We start from the raw sequence: 19,835 nt of genomic DNA on the forward strand, positions 1-19,835 counted from the left end.
TAAAACTTCAAGGGGAGAGACAAAGGGGACTTCTCATGCTTCTATTCTTCTGACATTACTCCAAAACATCATTATTTTCAATAGAAGCAATTAAGCTTTTACTGTATTGAACTATGCCTCCATTTACTAACCGTGGATCAAAAGAAGCAGGAGTCAAATGAATGGGGGCATCCAGTAATTTTCTTAAAAGGTGAGATATTATAAGTTCCAAAGATGGATTTAAAAGGACCAATGGCAATCCTTATGGCCAAAGTACTGGATGGTCTCTACAAATTTTGCCAATTGAATTTTAATAATGCCATTAGTACGTATGACTAAAACTGAGGCTTGAGGATGGTAAGCACAACAAAAATATAAGATCAGCCAACTGCACAGATTTGTTGAAGTACCTGACTAGTTAAATGTGTTCCTCAATCACTATGGAGTTTGAGAGGAGTTCTCCAGGCAGGGATAATCTTTCCTAACAGGACTTTAGCCACAAAAGGGGAAGTAGCTTGTCTACAAGGGAAAGCTTCAGTTCACTGAGAAAACATACAGATTATGACTAACACATATGCATATCCATGAGATGAGGGAAGTTGTATATGATCTATTGCAGAGGCAAGGCTGAGTTCTTCTCACTGTGTCAGTCAGGTGATGCATGGTCAATTCATCTCTTATCTGATGATACTTACCTGGTCAATTGATTAAGGGAGTGTCTCCCAGGGTCCTCCACTGTGAAGTTGTCCTTCCTCTTTGCAATTAAATGATATTTTGAGCAGTATTATTTGAAACTGTGTAAATATACTCACCCAGTTGCAATTTATCCATTTATTTGTAGATGTCTGCATGCACTCATCTTTCCTACTTCATTCAATGTGTTATAATTTCTTGCCACCATTATTTATTATGAGGCTCAAAGTATCCATGGTTTGGTCAGGGGAAGCCCCTTAGCCTGGCTTCTATGTGTTTTTGACATGTCCCCCTCTTGCTTTCTAGCACAAGATGTTTCAGGCTCATCTTGTATCTTCTCAGCCCTGGCCCTCAAATCAGCAATTTCTCCAAGGAGCCTGGGTCCCTTTAGGTGGAAATGGTTTTTATAAACCAAGATTTGGGCATGACGTGTGCTCATTGTTATAAAGTTTTTAAGCCCTCTCAGTGGAGAGAAATAGAGAATGTGTGCTTTTAAACACAAAATGCACACGAATATCTATCTTTCTATGTATGTAGTATGTATGTATCTATCCATTCATCTATCTATCATCTATTTATCTATCAATCTATCTATCATCTAATTTATCTATCTTGAAAAGCATAAATTTACATAATCTGTTCATCTCCAATCTCTGAGTCCATTGGGTTCATTCTGTTTTCCTCTTTTTCTGAGCCAGAGACTCCCTTCTCCAACAGTTGGAAAACTGACTTTCATTATCCTTAATATGTTTACTTCTTTGATCAATCCTCCTCTACATAACCAATCCTTGCTCCATCCCTTTCCACTCATGAATGCCCTCCTTATCCTACTTGGATTCTCCACACCCTATTTAAGTTCTGGCTGCTTTCACCAGGCCACCCCTCTGCATGGGCACTTTGATCACCTTATGTGGGCTCCCACACCCATACTGGGCTACCCCCAATGTGGACACCTTACCACCCTATTTGATCTCCAAGTTCAAACCACTATGACTCCTTTTTCTGCCCTGCATGTCTGCCCATAAAGCTGTGCTGTGCCTATTGGCTTTAGGAGTGAATTATCCCAAAAGGAAAGGAAAAGGAAGGGAGGGGAAAGGAAGAGAAGGGGAAGCAAGGAAAGGGAAGGGGAAGCAAAGGAAAGAAAGGAAAGGGAAGGGAAGGGAGGGGATAGGAAAGGAAGGGAAAGAGAAGGGAAAGGGGAGGGAAGGGGAAGCAAGAGAAAGGAAAGGGGGAAAACGGGAAAGGATGGGAGGAAAAATAAAGGGGAGGGGAGGGGCAGAGAAGAAAAAGGAGAACCCTGTGCAGCTTCTGAAACTGATGAATGCTTATACATTTCTGCTCAATCAATTGACCAATCAATTATCTTTCTTCAATGTTCATTGTGTTAAGAGAGTTAGGAGTTGAGGATAACATACAAAGAATATAAGAAAACATGTTTCCTGTTTTCCAGAAGCATCAGGCAAGATGAGGTAAAACATTAAATCAAAACTAATAACATAATAAATCCTACAGCTGAGTGTTCAAAAAAAGATAGAATAAAATTATGAATGTATTTTCTAAACAATGGGAAAATCACACACGGATAACTCTCATCTATCTTAATATATCAAATTGGAGTTCTGAAAAAGGCCCCACCCAACCAGTGATTGTGATGGCCAAAGACATTTAGTCAGTGGTTCCCACTGATTTTATTCTACAGATTTTCCCCTACTGTACATGAAAGCAATAGATAATACTATTGTGAAGATGTTTATTGAGTAGCTCAATATAATATACAATAAAGTATTCAAAATAAAACATGTGATAACAAATGTTACTACTGCCATTTCCACAATAATTCTTATTGTCATTAAAGTTTTTTGACAAAATTGAAGAGAAATTTGTATTCTTGACTAGTGGTAAGGAAGAGTACATAGTACTAAGTGAGGGTGGATGGAGACAGAAGTGTAAGAGCCCATTTAGCTGGGTTTTCATATCAGGCACTTATACACTGCTCACAAAAATTAGGAGTTCAGGAAATGTGCAGATACTCCAGTACTTTCAGCCTTTTATATAGTGTATTTTCACCAATAAAATAAAATTGGTTTTGCATTTCATTTGCATAATCAAACAACTTTCTTTGACTTGTCATTTGCTTTTATGATGTTCTTGTTTAATAAAAAAATCAAATGCTTCTTTTTTATCTTCATATTCATTTTGATATATCCCCTAATTTTTGTGAACAGTATATTACACAATATATAACAATCTGTACAGACACTGAAAAGGCTAAATAAATGTACAGAATCTTTAGTCATTTATCAAGTGCAGTAGGGTAAGCCCATCTTCATTTTTGGGTTTTCTCCACAAAGATCTCTGGTGTCAGTGGATAGACACTTTGTTCTTCTCCCTTGAAGAACAAAGCGTTAAGTCCTTAGGGAAAGTCAGGCTCCACATACGGTACCTTCTCTCAACTCAGCCTTAAGAACAATGGGTTTTTTTGGTTGAATAAGTCCTGTAAAGGTTACTTCCAGAGGAATCTGCAAATATTAAAAAAGCTTGTGACTACCAACTTTAATGAAATACTGTCAACAACAGAAGCAAAGGAGATGAGATACATTGAGAACAATGATGTTTTATATACTAATAAAAATTACTTTTAGCATAATATATCTTTACTTCTTTACACATATTTAATAAGCTGCCTCAAGACTGGTCTGTGAAAGCATTCATCAAAACATTCATTCAAGAAAATATCAATAAACACCTTTTCTGTACCATGCCAGAGACCAAATGATGTTGGTTTGTGTTTGTTTTTTGTTTAAATTTTAAGCAAAACAATGAATTTTTAAAATTTAAATCAGATTTGTAGGCATTGTGGCAAACTATTTGGAAAAGCCATAGAGAATTAATTTTGTCTATGCTTGAACTTGCAAGGTGATCCTAGTACGTGTTATACATTTTAATTATTTGAAACATCCTTGCCTTCTTAAAAGTGCAGTTACCTCTCCTAGTAGAAACCTTCCAGTTTCATTATGGAAAAGGTCTTTGTGAAGCATTGTGCCTGTTTTCTAATATGTTCCCATGTGGAGTGTAAATGGTGAACTTCTGAAGACCTATACAGTGTTTTGACCAACTTTAGTTCTATTCTCAACAATTTAGTGTTGGGAGAGCCACCAACAGAGTAACCTTCTGATCTCAGTTGACTTAAGGGCAGAAAACTGTCTGTAGAGTGAGAAGCACCAATCATGGGTGATGAGGAGCTTTTGGGTAGTGTCTGCCCCACAGTAGGTGTGCTGGAGGCCCACTACTTCTCAGGGCTGAGTCCTCTGTTTGTACACACTTACAGGGCTGCTACATAGCTGCCCAAAGCCACAACTAAGATGGAAATCATCCTCATCCTCCACCTCTTCTCTGATAAAGTCTACTTAAGAAAAAGAGCTGCATAATACATGCATGAGTCCTAGAAATAGGCTTTATTAAAGGGCCTCGCTTGACATGAATCAATGGCAACTATTGTTCATGTTCTTCAGAAGACAGATTCCAGATCTTTCTATTAATGTAAAACCTTTTAAATTTCAAATTGCATGCATAGATTTCCCCTGTACACAGACCAACATACATAGAAAAAGCACATTGCAAACATTGTTTGTTAAATTTTTTGAATTAAATAATTTAAAATTTGTATCCAATATCGCCAAATCAACTGCAAAATCTCTACAAGCAATTCCTGGATGACTGCCAGGTACCATTGCGAACAAATGAAAGGAATAAAATGAGGTGATAGAGTAAAAGACATTCATAGGTACAAATAAAGCAGAGAACCAACTGGATGGTTTAATGAAAAAGTATTAAATTAAGTGGTATGAGTGATGATACCAGCCTGCAGTAGCAAAACCAGATCAGAGGAAAAATTGGGCTCTGGACTACATGTGGAAGACTTTTGGAGACACTTTGGGAGTAAACTAGGAGTTAAAGGATGAGAACATATTGAGAAAGATTTTTATTAGGATGTAAGAAACCCAATTTAATTGCAGCATGACTCCCAGAAGCAGAGTTAAAGTAGCCAGGATGGCCATGGACTGTGGGACTTCTTCACATCAGGCAGAAATGTTGTAATCAATGATTCTCAACCTTAGCTTCAAATGGAAACATAAGGGGGTGCTCTTAAAGCTGCACAGGATAAATTATTTTAGAATCTGAGATAACCTAGGAATAGAGTTTTTAAAAGTATCCCACTGATTTAATTGTGTAGCCAGTCATCGAGAACCACTATCACAAGAGCTTCTGTCACTTCTGGTGGAGAAGAGCATCATTCAAATTGACGACCTTGTTATTATCAATGTACTGCAGGACTGTGCACAGTGCTTTTCCTTTTCTTCCTTCCAGTGGGTGTAAAACCAAATTTGAAACTTTGCTCAAAGGATTCTGCATCATCATGTCATGCTAACTGCATTGATTCTAGATGGCCTTTATAGTTTGGCTATTTATAAAGCCAAAGGTTTAGCACTCCAGACTAATGGGACCTTAAAGGTCACAGGTGGCTCCAAATTGATTCTCTGGCCAACAGAACAAAGTACTAGACAATGAATGAGCACATTCATGCATATATGTGTGTGTATACACAAACACCTCAGTTTAAGAAAAACTCTCAATCAATCATTATTTATGCAGGCAGAGTGGTAACATGTTAAGTGGCTGACCTGTGTTTCTTTGCAAGGTTTCATGGAGAAGTTCTGCAGAACTCTGATGATAGCAAGTTTCATGTTCATGAGAGCGAACCTCATGCCAATACAGTTTCTGGGTCCAGTTCCAAAGGGCATGTATACGTAAGGATTTATGCTGTCCTTGTTTTTCTTACTGAACCTGGTTTCACAAAAGTATATAAAAACATGTTAATGAAACAAAAAAGTCATGATAGCTACATATTGGGGTTGTTCTCACTTAGGCTCCTCAATCAGTCAAATCTGTATACTTCTGTGGGCTAGTCAGTGAGATCCTGCTATGGTTATTTTGCTGTGCGAATTGTAAGCTGTAGATTCTTTCCATTCCATTTACCCTATAGGAGCTTTTAGTCTCAAGAAACAAGATGAATGCTGTTTAAAGGAAAATTTATCTTTAAACACTGAAATTACATTTGGTTGTTGAGATGTTCACACTTTGAAAGGCAAGTAGGAAATGAGACTGATTAAAGGAAAGATAGGTTCCAGCTTTCATCAAACTCATGTTGGTCACATGCTCACGCAGGAAGAAAGTAAGACTCCTATCTCTCGTTAGTCACATTGTTATTTTTTTCCTTCCCTTCTCTTTCTTTTCCTTACTTTTCCCCTTCTTCCCTTCCCTCTCCTCCACTCACCTCTTCCCTTCTGTCTCTCTCCCTCCCACTGAATAGCTTAAGTCAGATAACTTACATGGGCATATCCTGCTCCTCTAGTATCAATATAATCACTGGTTTCCTTGTCTCTCTGTTCCACTACGCTATAAATTCCTTGAAGGTTAAGCCTATGTTTTGTTCAAGTTTGATTCCTCAATATTTGATTATATTAAGGAAAAATGTGGGTTTGGGAATGTAATAATGGCATTGTGGTTATGTATTTAAAAAGGCTCTTATATTTTGGAAAACACTGGAATATTTACAAATAGTATGCCTTAAAATAATATGGAAGTCAGGAGGATGGTAGTACAGGCATGTGGATGGGGCGGGGACATGGGTTGATGGCTATAAGGCTGGTGCTGAGTACACATAGACGCATTAAAATTATTTCATAAACTTGTCATAGAAAATGCTTTTTTGCCCTGGCCGGTTGGCTCAGCGGTAAAGCGTCGGCCTGGCGTGTGGGGGATCCGGGTTCGATTCCCGGCCAGGGCACATAGGAGAAGCGCCCATTTGCTTCTCCATCCCCCACCCCCTCCTTCCTCTCTGTCTCTCTCTTCCCCTCCTGCAGCCAAGGCTCCATTGGAGCAAAGATGGCCCAGGCACTGGGGATGGCTCCTTGGCCTCTGCCCCAGGCGCTAGAGTGGCTCTGGTCGCGGCAGAGCGACCCCCCGGAGGGGCAAAGCATCGCCCCCTGGTGGGCAGAGCATCGCCCCTGGTGGGCGTGCCGGGTGGATCCCGGTAGGGCGCATGCGGGAGTCTGTCTGACTGTCTCTCCCCGTTTCCAGCTTCAGAAAAATACAAAAAAAAAAAAAACAAAAAAAAAAAAAAGAAAGAAAATGCTTTTTTTTATATGTCAAATACACATACATTTGTGTAAATGTCAAAAATTCCTCATAGTAGCCATTTTAAAAATATTTAGATTTCTCATGCCTTGCCCACTTCCTGACACTGATCTTTGTTGATCAAAGAGAAATAGAGTCAGTGGTTCTGGTTTCATGAAGCTACAGTAGGGAAAACTACTGAGCTTGGAGGAGCCATAGAGATCCCTTGGTCCAGAAAACAGACGGTTTGGTCATCTCTGACTTATTCTTTTAATAAGCATTATGTGTAGATACTAATCTACTACAAAGAACACCATGGCAAATGAGGTAAGGTTCTTCCTATTAGAGATCTTAGAAAAATCTAGATCCCAGTTAGTGCCCTCAATAGTTCATTCCACTTTTTCGCACCAATACAATAAATGGGAACAACAGCTCTCTCGAGAGTTTAAGCTGTGCCCAAAGCTGGACGTGGCTCTGAACACTCAGAAGAACATGTTAAATATCACCCTAGGGAGTTTGTCTCAGACTCTAGAGAGCAGATGACTTCCCTTTGGAAGAGTCACCATATACTGAGAGTAGGAGGAAGTATACTGAAGTATACTGACACAGGACTGCAGTCATAGACAGCACCAAAGGATCTCTGTTTTCCTCTGTGCTCAAAGAGGCTGTTTAAGCTATTACGGATGAGGACCTCTCAGGCTGTCAGCCTGCACTGCAATAAATGCTAGGGACACGGCAGCCGATGTAAAAAAACAGAATGTGGGAACACTGGTAGTAAATTTAGAGAGCTAAAGAAAACAACATAGAAAAACTTAAAGAAATGAAAAAGCCTATGTTTCTAAAATCAGATAATGATTAATTTCTGGTATTTGCATATAGACACACACATAAACATTTATACATATGTATGTTTATATATAATGGTTATATATAATAGACATTGTTTATATAATTTACAGTTAAATAAGCAGTATAAAATAAAATACATCACTCTTTTAGTTTGAAAAATCTATATATGCTTAGAAAAATGTTAATAATGATGTATATCACATTATTAATGAAGTTTATCTTAAAATATTAAGACTATCAACAGATGCAATTTTCTGTAGTCTAGAGTTTGTAAAATATTGTCAACGAACAATGATCACTTTCATAATAAGAAAAACAAAATTCTAAAAAATGTACATATAAATTATTGTACAACCACAGTTTCTCATCTGTACTAACAGATATCAGAATACGCCCCAGCCAGCCTGGATCATGGGGGTTCCCTTTCCCAGAGGCCCAGTACCTTTCAGGACGGAATTCCTCAGGCTCTGACCAGTGTGCTGGGTCATTGTGAAGAACATAGGTTGGCACCATCACCACTGTCCCTTTGGGAATGAACACACCATTGATTTCCACATCCTTCTTACAGAGCCTCTCGATTCTGCCAGCAAGTGGATATATCCTGAGAGATTCATTCAACACCATGTCAAGATATTCCATCTGTACCACAGCATCATAGGTGGGAGGTGCCTGGGAAGAGAGAAACAGATTTTGAAAATTGAGATTTGAGATCAACTTTCAACTCAATACGGTTTATAGAAATGTTAGGAGCTCCAAAGAATAATGTGTTTCGGTAAAAGACCTTAGGACTTAATAGACATTTTAACATCTATCATGTCCTTTCACCTGATTATTGGCCCATTGAAATGTGTGAAGTAGTTATGACTATGGGAGACCTTTGGGACAATTCCCTAAGCAAGACCTGAAATCCTTACATTATCATGTAGTGATTTTCTTCTCATGTAAACAAATGTGACTAATAGACTAGGACCCCTACTTTTAACTGAAGTATGCCAAACTCACTGTTTCCTTTCAAAAGGGAAGCCATAATTCTGTACCAAAGAAAGAGAATGTGTAAAAGAGCAAAATCCCTATTTGGCATACTGATTTTTAGTTGAAAATCCTGCTTGCTAACTCTTTAAATGATATATAAAATCTGGAGAGAAACACTGTATTATATAGAAACTCTACAAATAAGTTAAAGAGAAACGAGTTCCTTTCTAAATCAAATTTGGCAAAAGACCAGTATGGCAGTATTCCAGCTAGTAGGGCACATAATTTCATTCTAGTGGAAGTTATAAAGAGGGGGGACCTCACTCGGTCCCTACTGCCTTGCTGGAACAGTCTCCAGGCTGTGGCTTCAGGCCTTGACTACAAACTGTGAAGATCTAAAACAAGCATCTTCAACCCCAAAGCCCAATCTTTTCATGCCAGGAAGAATTCCAGTTTTGTCAGCTATCTGAAAACAGTATGGGTAATATATAGTATCACTTGGTGTTATATTGAAGAGGCAATATTGTAGAAGTTAAGGCTTTGGATAGTGGCATCTTACCACTACCATATGACTTGTGTATAAAAGTTATTTCACATCTCTGTAGCTCAGTTTTCTGACATTTACATGAAGATAATTAGAGATGACACTTCATAGGGCTGTGTGGCAGACAATCACTACTCACCCAATATCCATGTAGTCGCCACATCTCCCAGCCCACTGGAGGCTAGGGGAGATCAGCTTTGAGAATGGACTGTGAGCTGAGGTGACATATGTCAGTTCAGGGCCAAAACATTAAAAAAACCAGTGAGCAACACTCTAGTTCTTTATTGCCCAACCAATATGAAGGCTGTATGTTCCAGAGAGTGCACTACTAGAAGGTGGGGCCCTTTTAGCTTATATTTCCAAGAAATTATGTGAAGCAGAGACTCCCATCCCATCCTCTTCTAACAATCCATTTGGACATGTGAGTGTGGAAATAATCCTTTGCTATGTAAAACCACTGAGAATAGAGGGCTAATTAGTAGCTGTGGCATAACTTAGTCTAGTGGTTCTCAAAATATTTGAAGTCGGGGCACACTTAAAATCCTACAAATAACTGTAGGCGCACTATATAAAATTTCTGAGAAATATGTTATAATAATTAAGTCAAATATTAAGAAAAAATATAAAGTCCAAGCGTGCTTTTATGGTAATTAAATTAAATAAATATGACAAAATTAAATTTAGTCTGACATTAAAAAACATGTTTATGTTACATTTTTTGAGTTATGCTTTTTAGAATTTGTAAGAAAGTGGGGTTAAAAAATTTTAAAAACTGACAAAAAGTTATCTTTTTATATATATACATACATTCTTAGTAAGATTTAGTAAATTTGGCAGGTCCTGGCACAAATGTGTTAAGTGTTTCCATTCTTGTGTTTATGAGAAACATGAGCCTGATGTGTCCTAGTGATTTCTTCAATATTTGGGCATATATTTGAAAGGCAAACTCTCATTTCCTCATCAATACATTGAAGAATTCTTCTCTTTTTACTCTTAATTGTGTTGAGTGCAGAAAACGCCCACCATACATATCATCTTAACTTTACACCAAACAAAGGCTAGAAGAAACTTGCCTCCAGTCTTTCTGGGGAACATGGGGGGAGGTAGTGTAAACAATCCAGCACACAGCTTAACAGCCTTTTGCAATGTAATCAGGCAAGTGAAGTGGGTGGGGGGTTTGACAGACTGTCAGTTTACAGCCAAGTCCCCACACCTCTGTCCCCCAAAAATCTAAACTCCAAAAACCCTGTTGGTTTTTTGATCCCCAACAGGAGCATATTTCTCTGGAATACCATAGGCTCACCTGGAAATCTTCTAGGGCGCACCAGTGTGCCCTGACACACACTTTGAGAACCACTGACTTAGCCTATCCTGACTAATACATAATTTTTCAATTGAATTTATTTGGTGACGTTGGTTAGAAAGGTTTCAGGTGTACAATTCTATAATATATCATCAGTATATTTTATTTTATGTTCATCACCCCAACTCATGTCTTTTCCATCACATTTATCCTCCCTTTACCTTCTTCTCCCTTCCCCTCAGATAATCACCATGCTATTGCCTATGTTTATGAGGGATTTTTTTGCTTAAAACCTTTACATTTTTTATGCAGGCCCTCACCCAACCTCCCCTATGACAGCTGTCAGTCTGTTCTCTATCTGTGATTCTGTTTCTATTTTTGATGTACATTTTTAAAAAATATTAAATTCATTTATATATATAAGGCATTTAGAACAGATGTATATATGTAGTAAGGAGCATATGTTAGCTATCAGTGTTGTTGTCATTGTAGTTATTATAAGAAAGGGAAAACATAATGCTTTAGCTAGTCTGTCTCTTAGTGACCTTCCCATCTTACTACAATCAAATGAATCCCAGTATAAGCTTACCCAGAGAAGAAAGATAATCTCTAATTTAGTGGGATGTTAAAATGTATCTTTACCTTATATCTGAAGGACCTATGACACAGAAAGGTCTTAACTCTTGTCCAAAACCACAATCTGGACTCAAACTCATGTCTCCTATTTTCTACCCTATGTTCTTTCCTGCATACCAGACTTGTACTAGACCACAAAGTTTTTCCAACGTAGTAGATTACAATGATGGTGCCAATTCTCCACCCCTTCCAATATCAGTGCCCTTAATCATCTAACTTCTAGCCCTCCCATTATGATGCTGGGGTTGGCCATGTGCCATGCTTTAAACCAATGTAATGTTGGCTAAGTGTGGTGCAAGTAGAGTTTGAAAGGCACCCGTATAATGGGATACTTGTCTGGAGTATCAGAAACAGGTGGAGTTACCCCACCAGTTTAGCCAAGGCCATACTATCGAGACAAGAGCCAGATCAAAGCAAGTCCAGTCAAATATCAATGTGTAACTACCCAGACACTTGCACAATAAATTGCTATTGTTAATTGCCACTGAGGTTTGTTTGGTTTTTTTCACTGACACAACAGGACACTTTTTTCAAAGATCTTATATATCTGTAAATAACACACATTACATATATTTCTTTGTTTTAGTCTTTTTACATCTTCCTAAGTAGCACAGGTAAAGGAACTGATGCTTATGCTCTTGAAAAAAATTCTCCTAAGAAGTGGTGAGGAGGCATGCTTGCTAAAGCTTTACTTTCTCCCTCTCTCTTCAGGTATCACCCACTCACCTTATTGGGAAACGTTGCATCAATCTCCTCCTGCAGTTTCTGCTGCACATCAGGATGAGTGGCCAAAAAGTACATAAGGAAGGAAAGGGAGCTGCTAGTGGTCTCATAGCCAGCAAAAATAAAGATAATAGATTGGGCCACAATCTCCAGATCAGACAGCGCTAAAGGAGAAGAAAGGTATTTTATAAGGCAGGTCAATGTACAACATCACAGAGTAAATGATAAGAAATCCAAATGAAACTCCCAAACCTCTATGGGAAAAACTGAAAAAGCAATTCAGCTTAAATTGGAATGTGTATGTTTCAGAGCCATAAAAAGACAAAAATTTGTCTTAATCTAGTTTTTCCCCAAGGTTTATACTGTTCTTGACCTTCTCCTTCCAGTTATACCAACCTACCCACAACATAGCTGTGTAATTTCAAAAGATAGAATAACTGTGTTACATGCTCAGTGTTATCAGTATGTTCCTTGGAGAATCCTAAAAGTAGTTTAAGTACAAGTAATAAAGGATAGTATTCTACTCCCTGGAAAAAGTTATATTATTCTAGATAAAATATACCCAGAAAATTCTTGACTTTGCACTATGGCTTATGCAAGGAAAAATTAAAGGATCTTTCCTCTAAACATGTTTTCAGAAAGTTAAGAGAATAATATTGGGATATACATGAAATATGGTTACTCTAAATATGTCCAAAGACCAGTATCATCAGCAGTATCTGGAAGGTTATTCGAAATGTGGAATCTCAAATTCCATACTAGAACTATTGATTCACAATATGAACTGTCAAGAGATGTGATGATTTTCAGAACAAAAACAAATAAATCCAAAAATTTATATGAAACAACAAAAGACCCTAAATAGCTACAGCAATCTTGGGGAAAAGTTGTTGAGGGTATCACACTACCTAATATTAAAGTATACTATAATACTATAGTAATCAAAACAGCATGGTACTGACATAAAAACAGACATATAAATCAATAGAACAGAATAGAAAGCCCAGAAATGAACCCATCATTTAGTTTATATATGGTGTCAGGTGGGTACTTGAAATATTAGAGATATCATTCTGTAAAGTATATGATTGTCTAACCAACAATCTAACTGTACACCTGAAACTAATACAAGATAATATTAAATGTAAACTCTAATTAAAGAATAGTATTTACAAAAGAGATGTGATTTGTGTGTACAATCTAGCTTGGTAAGCATGGATTATACCTTTAAGAGACATCAGGTAATTGAAGACCTGGGACACATTTCTTCAAAATGAATGGTCTCAGATATGTGCAAAAATGACAGATAGAAAAAAAAAGAATAGAAGATTGGTGACTGGTCTTAGTCTGTTTTGTATGTGTGTGTTTGTGGCATTAAAATAGCAGAAGAATGTGCCAATAGAAGGGCATTGGACAGTATGAAATATAAAAATGTAGGGTTCAGTGACTGGAATTAGCAATGTTTATTCAATCACAACCTGAATATCATCTTTCTCAGCACGTAGCCCTTCTCTCTGCTCTATTTTATGCTCAGCAAATAGCTCCTGTGTTCAAATCAACCTCATTTTATATTTTACCCTTAGAGATACAAAGCATGGTTAAGCTCTACTCTGTTTGCAGCATATTAGGACCTTTAGACATCTAGGGCATTAAAATAAACACGGTGCTCACCCAACCATGTAATTTACAACTCAAAATAAGTGTACAAAGGTCGACATAAAGTTCTGATTTTCTAATGGGATTTCTGTGATGTTTTGGGGGGGATAAATTCAACTATCAAATTCTTTCCCACAGTTAGCATATACCCCATAATATTCATAGCTTAAGGTTGTGCTGTCTAATATGGTAGCCACAAGCCACAAGTGATCATTTAAATTTGCATTTTAACTAATTAAAACTAAATACAATTTAAGATTATGTTTTTGGTTGCACTAGCTACAAAACTAATGCTCAATAGCCACATGTGTCTAGTAGTTACTGTATTGAGTAATGCATATAACCATATTTTTTGTTCCATAAGACGCACCTGACCATAAGACACAGCTAGGGTTTTAAGGAGGAAAATAAGAAAAAGTATTCTGAATGAAATGGTGTGTTAAAATATTTAATAATATACTGTATTTTTCATTTCATAAGACACATGGGCATTTTTTCCTCCACTTTTAGGAGGGAAAAGTGCGTCTCATGGAGTGAAAAATACAGTACAGGTATACAATTTCCTTCATCATGAAGGTTGTATTGGACACTGTAGATAGATATATGGGTGAACAGATAATAAAAGAAATAGAAAGGAAGATAGGATGGATGGGTGGATGGGTGGATGGAAGGAAGGAAGGAAAGAAGGAAGGAAGGAAGAAAAGGAGGGAGGGAGGGAGGGAGGAAGGAAGGAAGGAAGGAAGGAAGGAAGGAAGGAAGGAAGGAAGGAAAGAAGGAAAGAAATAATTCTAAACTGATATCCATGTATAGTGCTGTGTTAGAGTCATCTCATACCTGCGTTCTAGAAACAAATGTTAAATATTTAGATAGCCATTTTGTGAGATGCTTGTCAAACTATTGGTACTTTAAAATTAACCATGATGGCATTATTTATATTATGGAAATAAACTTTAAATCAAAGCATTTTGAGAGGCAGAGATGGAGAGAGATTATGTTTACATCACTGGTCTACTTATAGGTATATATGGAAATATTTGTTAGCCAGATCTATGTAAATATATTTGATGTTCTTAGGTTTGTTCACCAAGGAGAGCTAGAAACAAAAACACCCTGGTAGGAATGAACACGCCCAGATCACAGAGTTTGGTTTCTAAATATCACTTCTAACTAAAATGAACCAGAGCTCCTTTGAGAAGTGACTGATTTGAGGGCTGATCTGGGGAAATAAAGAGAAACCAAGAATGTACAACACCAAGAGTGAACCCTAACAGAAACTCATGTGTGAATATAGGTTCACTGATTGTGCCAAATGATCCACACCTGTGAGGGATTTGTCATCAGGGAAGCTGTGTATAGGTAGGGAGAAGTAGTGTACTGGAAATCTCTGCACTTTCCACTCAATTTTGCTGTGAACCTAAAAGTGTCCTAAAAAATAACATCTTTTGGAAAAATTAAAAATTAAAAGGGAGGAAGGAACCCAGAGCCCACTTAAAAAAACTCCAGTGAACAAACCTGTGAGAATTTGGCCATCAAAAAAAAAAAAAAAAAAAGAATGATGTAAGAGTGTAAATTTATAATATATTAGTTCATATTGATATAAATAAAAAATAAGAATGAAAAGGTTTTCCTTACAATGAAGCAGTAATTCATGAATGTAAAAGAAATGAAAAGAAAGCTATCATTTTACCATTAAAATAATAATGATTTCAGTTAAAATCCAATAATGGATTATAAAAGTAGTAGGTGAAAGTTTGAAGAGGAACAGAATATTTACTTAGTCTCAACAGCTTCCCAAAAGTTGCTTATTAATATAAGAGGAAAATTAAACTTCACAATTAATCTAGTGAACACAATTTTAACCAAGAGTTCCAGGTTAAGGTTACCAACACTGGGGCAATGTGCCTCCTAACATGATGAAAGCTTAATGCAAATTTCCAAACAGAGGTTCTGAGTCAGTGGGACTAGGTGAGGCCAGTAAAGGACACTGAAAACAAGCTCTCCAGAGGTTCTGATGAAGGTGATTCACAGACCACTGCTGACTTTTGGGCATAAAATTATTGTTTATGGCCCTGGCTGGTTGGCTCAGTGGTAGAGTGTCAGCCTGGTGTGTGGAAGTCCTGGGTTCAATTTCTAGCCAGAGCACACAGGAGAAGTGCCCATCTGCTTCTCCACCTTTGCCCCTCTCCTTTCTCTCTATCTCTCTCTCCCCCTCCCGCAGTCAAGCGGCTCTATTGAAGCAAAGTTCCCCGGGTGCTGAGGACAGTTCCATAGCTTCCACCTCAGGCGCTAGAATGGCTTCGGGCTCAACAGAGCAATGCCCCAGAGGAGCGGAGCATCACCCCCTAGTGGGCATGCCTGGTGAATCCCAGTCAGGCGTATGTGAGAGTCTTTCTCTCTGCCTCCCTGCTTCCCACTTCAGAAAAATACAAAAATAAAATAAATTCTTGTTTATGGTGCCCTTTAAGCTTGGAACAAAATTGTCTCTGCATGCCTGTAGAAAGTGGCTACTATTTATATCTAAACATGTAGGAAATAACTCTGCACCAGTAAAAACAGCAGTTAACTGCAAAGCAAGGGTTAATTAGAGACAGGAGATCTTGCAGTGTGTTGGCCATAGAGAGACACTGTCCTGGGTTACTCAAGTGCATGTACGCAGAATTCTTGGAGGAATGCCTGCAAGAACCAGATGTCCTTTGTGATTGATAAGCTCTGAGACTCGGACTCTTCTTGTGCCCCTCTTCATGAAAAGAAACAGTAGATATGCAGGGGTGGGAATGAAACGAATGGGAAAAAAGGCTTGTGTAATTTTCTAGTTTTAACTGCTGAGTTATGGCTTTTGGAACTCAATGAATATGCAGTGGTGCTGTTTCTTGGGGCTAGACCCACCTAAGAGTTTCAGTCCTCTGCCCGTTGTATATATAATCTGGTGTGTCTTTTGCCTTGCGAGTCCAAACCGTAAAGAAATTCTTAACATAAACATGTCTTTCTAAATTTGGCTGAAATTCTTATCTGCCAGGAAAACTTCATGCACATTTTCAGAACCAGCTCCCACTTCGGAGCTTCCCAACAATGGCCCTCTGAAGAACACCTTGTTTACCTTTGTGGGAGTCTGTTTCTTTGGACTTCTGGGAGTTCATCATCAGCTGAAGCAAATCCACCCGGTGCTGAAAGCAGAAGGAGAAATTTCAATGTTAGAAATAAGTCAAGAGTGCAATATTCAATTTCTTTCCTGATAATATGGTCCCATTAAGTCCAGAAGTGTGACCAGTGCTGCCTGAGTCATTGCGAATAAAAACATCCAACTACTAATCTTAGAGAGCAGGATGTTTCCCTGAGACAGGCGTCCCCAAACTACGGCCCGCGGCCGCAATGCGGCCCCCTAAGGCCATTTATCCAGCCCCCACTGCACTTCTGGAAGGGGAACCTCTTTCATTGGTGGTCAGTGAGAGGACCACTGTATTTGGCAGCCCTCCAGTGGTCTGAGGGACAGTGAACTGGACCCCTGTGTAAAAAGTTTGGAGACCCTGCGAGAAATGCAACCATTATATCCAGGTGCTTTTTGGTCCCCATCTCTCTGATCTTCAGCTTCTCTGGCTTTTGAACAAGGCTTCCTGGTTAAAGAGTTGCCTGCTCCGTCTCTTGTCAGACCTGCTAGTTCACAAAAAAGTCTCTGACCTCAATCATTTTTTTTCTCTAACCTTAATTCTTAATAAATGGCCACACAGATTAATCTCTTGACATTTGAAGACTTTATTGGAAGTTTTTCTGTGAGCAGTTTCAAATGTCTCCCTATCCCAGAACTCTCCACAACATTCAGTGCAATCCTGGGTACCTGGCCCTATCCCCATGGCCTGCAGACATTTGCGTGCTGGCCCCCAGGCCTGTGAAGGCAACCTCAATGCCCAGAGAAGACACCTGCCCTCTCAGTCTCTGAGCAGGCTTCAATTTAGGATCAAGTGTGCTCCACCAGCTTCCGGATGGAAACTGTCATTGCAGAATAGATCAAAGAGGCTTGGAATTGATGTGATTATTTTCCAGTTTAAAATCTAGGGAATTATGATACCAGGAAAATAATTTTTAAACAGTAATTTTTATACTTTGATTATTTACTGAAGGTTAGTGCTAAACTTCTATCTTAATAATATTCATGCAGTAATATAATCTTTGTGCCTATTATTACATTTTAAACAATGTCTCTCTGACTTAGTTTTACTTCCTTTCTTAACCTTCACCTTCTTCATTCTCCACAAAATGTTTTAACTTTCCTCCTGTAAACCTAGAGTTCTGTGCCTACCTTAAGAAAAAGAGGCCTGACCTGTGGTGGCGCAGTGGGATAAAGCATCGACCTGGAGCACAGAGGTCGCCTGTTTGAAAACCTGGGCTTGCCTGATCAAGACACATATGAGAGTTGATGCTTCCTGCTCCTTCCCCTTCCTCTCTCTCTCTCTCTCCTCTCTAAAAATTGAATAAGTAAAGTCTTTTTAAAAATGCAGGAAAAAAAAACCCCTAATATAAAACAGTGCCTGGCCTGTGGTAGCGCAGTGGATAAATCATTGACCTGGAGCACTGAGGTCACTGGTTCAAAACCCAGGGCTTGCCTGTTTAGAGCACAAATGGGGGGTAATGTTTCCTGCTTCTCCCCCTTCTCTCTCTCTTCTCTAAAATAAATTTTTAAAATGTTGAAAAGAAAAAGAGAAGTGTGCATATCATATGTATACAGTTCAATAAATTATCAAAAGGTGAATACACACATGTAACTACAGACAGATTTTACCTTTTCTTTATCATGAAGGCGACTTTCTTTCATCCTTTTTACAGATTTTTTGAAAAAATCAGTAACACTTTTTGGAAACATACAAATATTTAATGCTTCAAAAACTGGGTTAAGGAATGGAAAGAGCGCTGTAAGAAAAAAGAAAGCCAATAAAAATATGAAATGTACCCAGAGCTATTATAATTTTCTCTACCAAACAGAAGAGTAAAAGACACCAGGCTCCTTAACCAGAAGCCATTCCCTCTATGACCTTTGCTCAGACACAAGGCCATGACTGAGCAAGGGCATGTCCACACATGCGGGGCACCACTATACCAGTGAGGTCAGTAGCCCCTTCTCATCTTTTGGGTGACTAAAGGAACAGGATTACATTCTGGAATGGCTTTGCCTTTTATCTATTAAACTAGACTGTCTTTGAATAAACCAGACTAGATTCTGATACTTTAATTAATGACATTGTTCAAGAGATAGCAGTCAGGTGCACATGCATTAACAATGTGAAACACTATTATATCAAAATATCAACAATTATTGTATCTAAGAGTTTAATTATAGGTGAGTCTTATGTAGATTTAACACATTTGCTATTAGACTTAACGTGTTTATTTATAGAAATAGACAACTTAACTTTAAAATTTTTATAAAATTGCAAAGGATACACCCAGTATGGCCAAATGGGAGGGAGAATAAACTTATAGAACTCAAACTTCCTGATTTTCTTTTTTTTTTTTCTCTTTTCTTTCTGAGTAGGGGAAGATGTGGGAAGACTCTCACATGTGCTCAGACTGGGATCTATTTGACAACCCCGTCTGAGGCTGATGTTTGAATCAACTGAGCTATTTTTAGCACCTGAGGCTGATATGCTCAGACCAGCTGAGCCATTTTCAGTGCCAGGGTGATGCTCAAACCAATCGAGCCGCTGGCTGCAGGAGAAGAAGAGGGAGGGAAAGGATAGCGGGCATAGGGAGAGCAGCAGATGGTCACTTCTCTTGTGTGCCCTGACCACGAATCGAACCTGGAATGTCTATATGCTGGGCCAGTGCTCTCTCCACTGAGCCAGCCAGACAGGGTCCATCCTGATGTTCAAAACTTACCACAAAGCTATTATAATTAAGGCACTGTGGTACTGGCATAGGACAGACATATAGATCAACAGAATAGAATTCAGAGTCCAAAATAAACTCATGTGTCTAAGGTCAACTAAATTTTCTTTCAATTACATTTAAATTATTAAATTATTTTTAAATTACAGTTGATATATAATATTATACTAGTTTCAGGTGATCAATATACTTAGTAGACATTTCTATACCTTATGAATGATCACCCTAATGAGTCTATTACCCATCTGACACCACAAAAATTATTACAATATTATTGACTATATTTTCTATTTGATACTATACATCCCTATGACTATAGTTTATAACTGACAATTTTTACTTCTTAATTTGTCATACCTTCTTCACACATCCTCCCAATACCCCTCCTATCTGGCAGCCATCAGTTTGTTTTCTGTATCCTTGAGT

General features: G+C 38.2%; 1 protein-coding gene across 1 annotated transcript in view; it reads right to left on the minus strand.

Moving 5' to 3' along the window:
• Positions 1–2,405: 2,405 nt before the first annotated feature.
• Positions 2,406–19,835, minus strand: part of LOC136334283 (cytochrome P450 3A12-like) — a 36,698-nt gene continuing 19,268 nt past the window's right edge. The window contains exons 8-13 of the mRNA XM_066274314.1: positions 18,307–18,434; positions 16,630–16,696; positions 11,880–12,040; positions 8,141–8,367; positions 5,355–5,517; positions 2,406–3,191 (exon numbers count right to left, since the gene is read on the minus strand). Of these exons, the coding sequence (XP_066130411.1) occupies positions 3,096–3,191; positions 5,355–5,517; positions 8,141–8,367; positions 11,880–12,040; positions 16,630–16,696; positions 18,307–18,434 (842 nt within the window). The 3' untranslated portion in view covers positions 2,406–3,095. The remainder of the gene's footprint in view (positions 3,192–5,354; positions 5,518–8,140; positions 8,368–11,879; positions 12,041–16,629; positions 16,697–18,306; positions 18,435–19,835) is intronic.

Source organism: Saccopteryx bilineata, chromosome 4 (assembly GCF_036850765.1).
Source record: "Saccopteryx bilineata isolate mSacBil1 chromosome 4, mSacBil1_pri_phased_curated, whole genome shotgun sequence".
NCBI lineage: Eukaryota > Metazoa > Chordata > Mammalia > Chiroptera > Emballonuridae > Saccopteryx > Saccopteryx bilineata.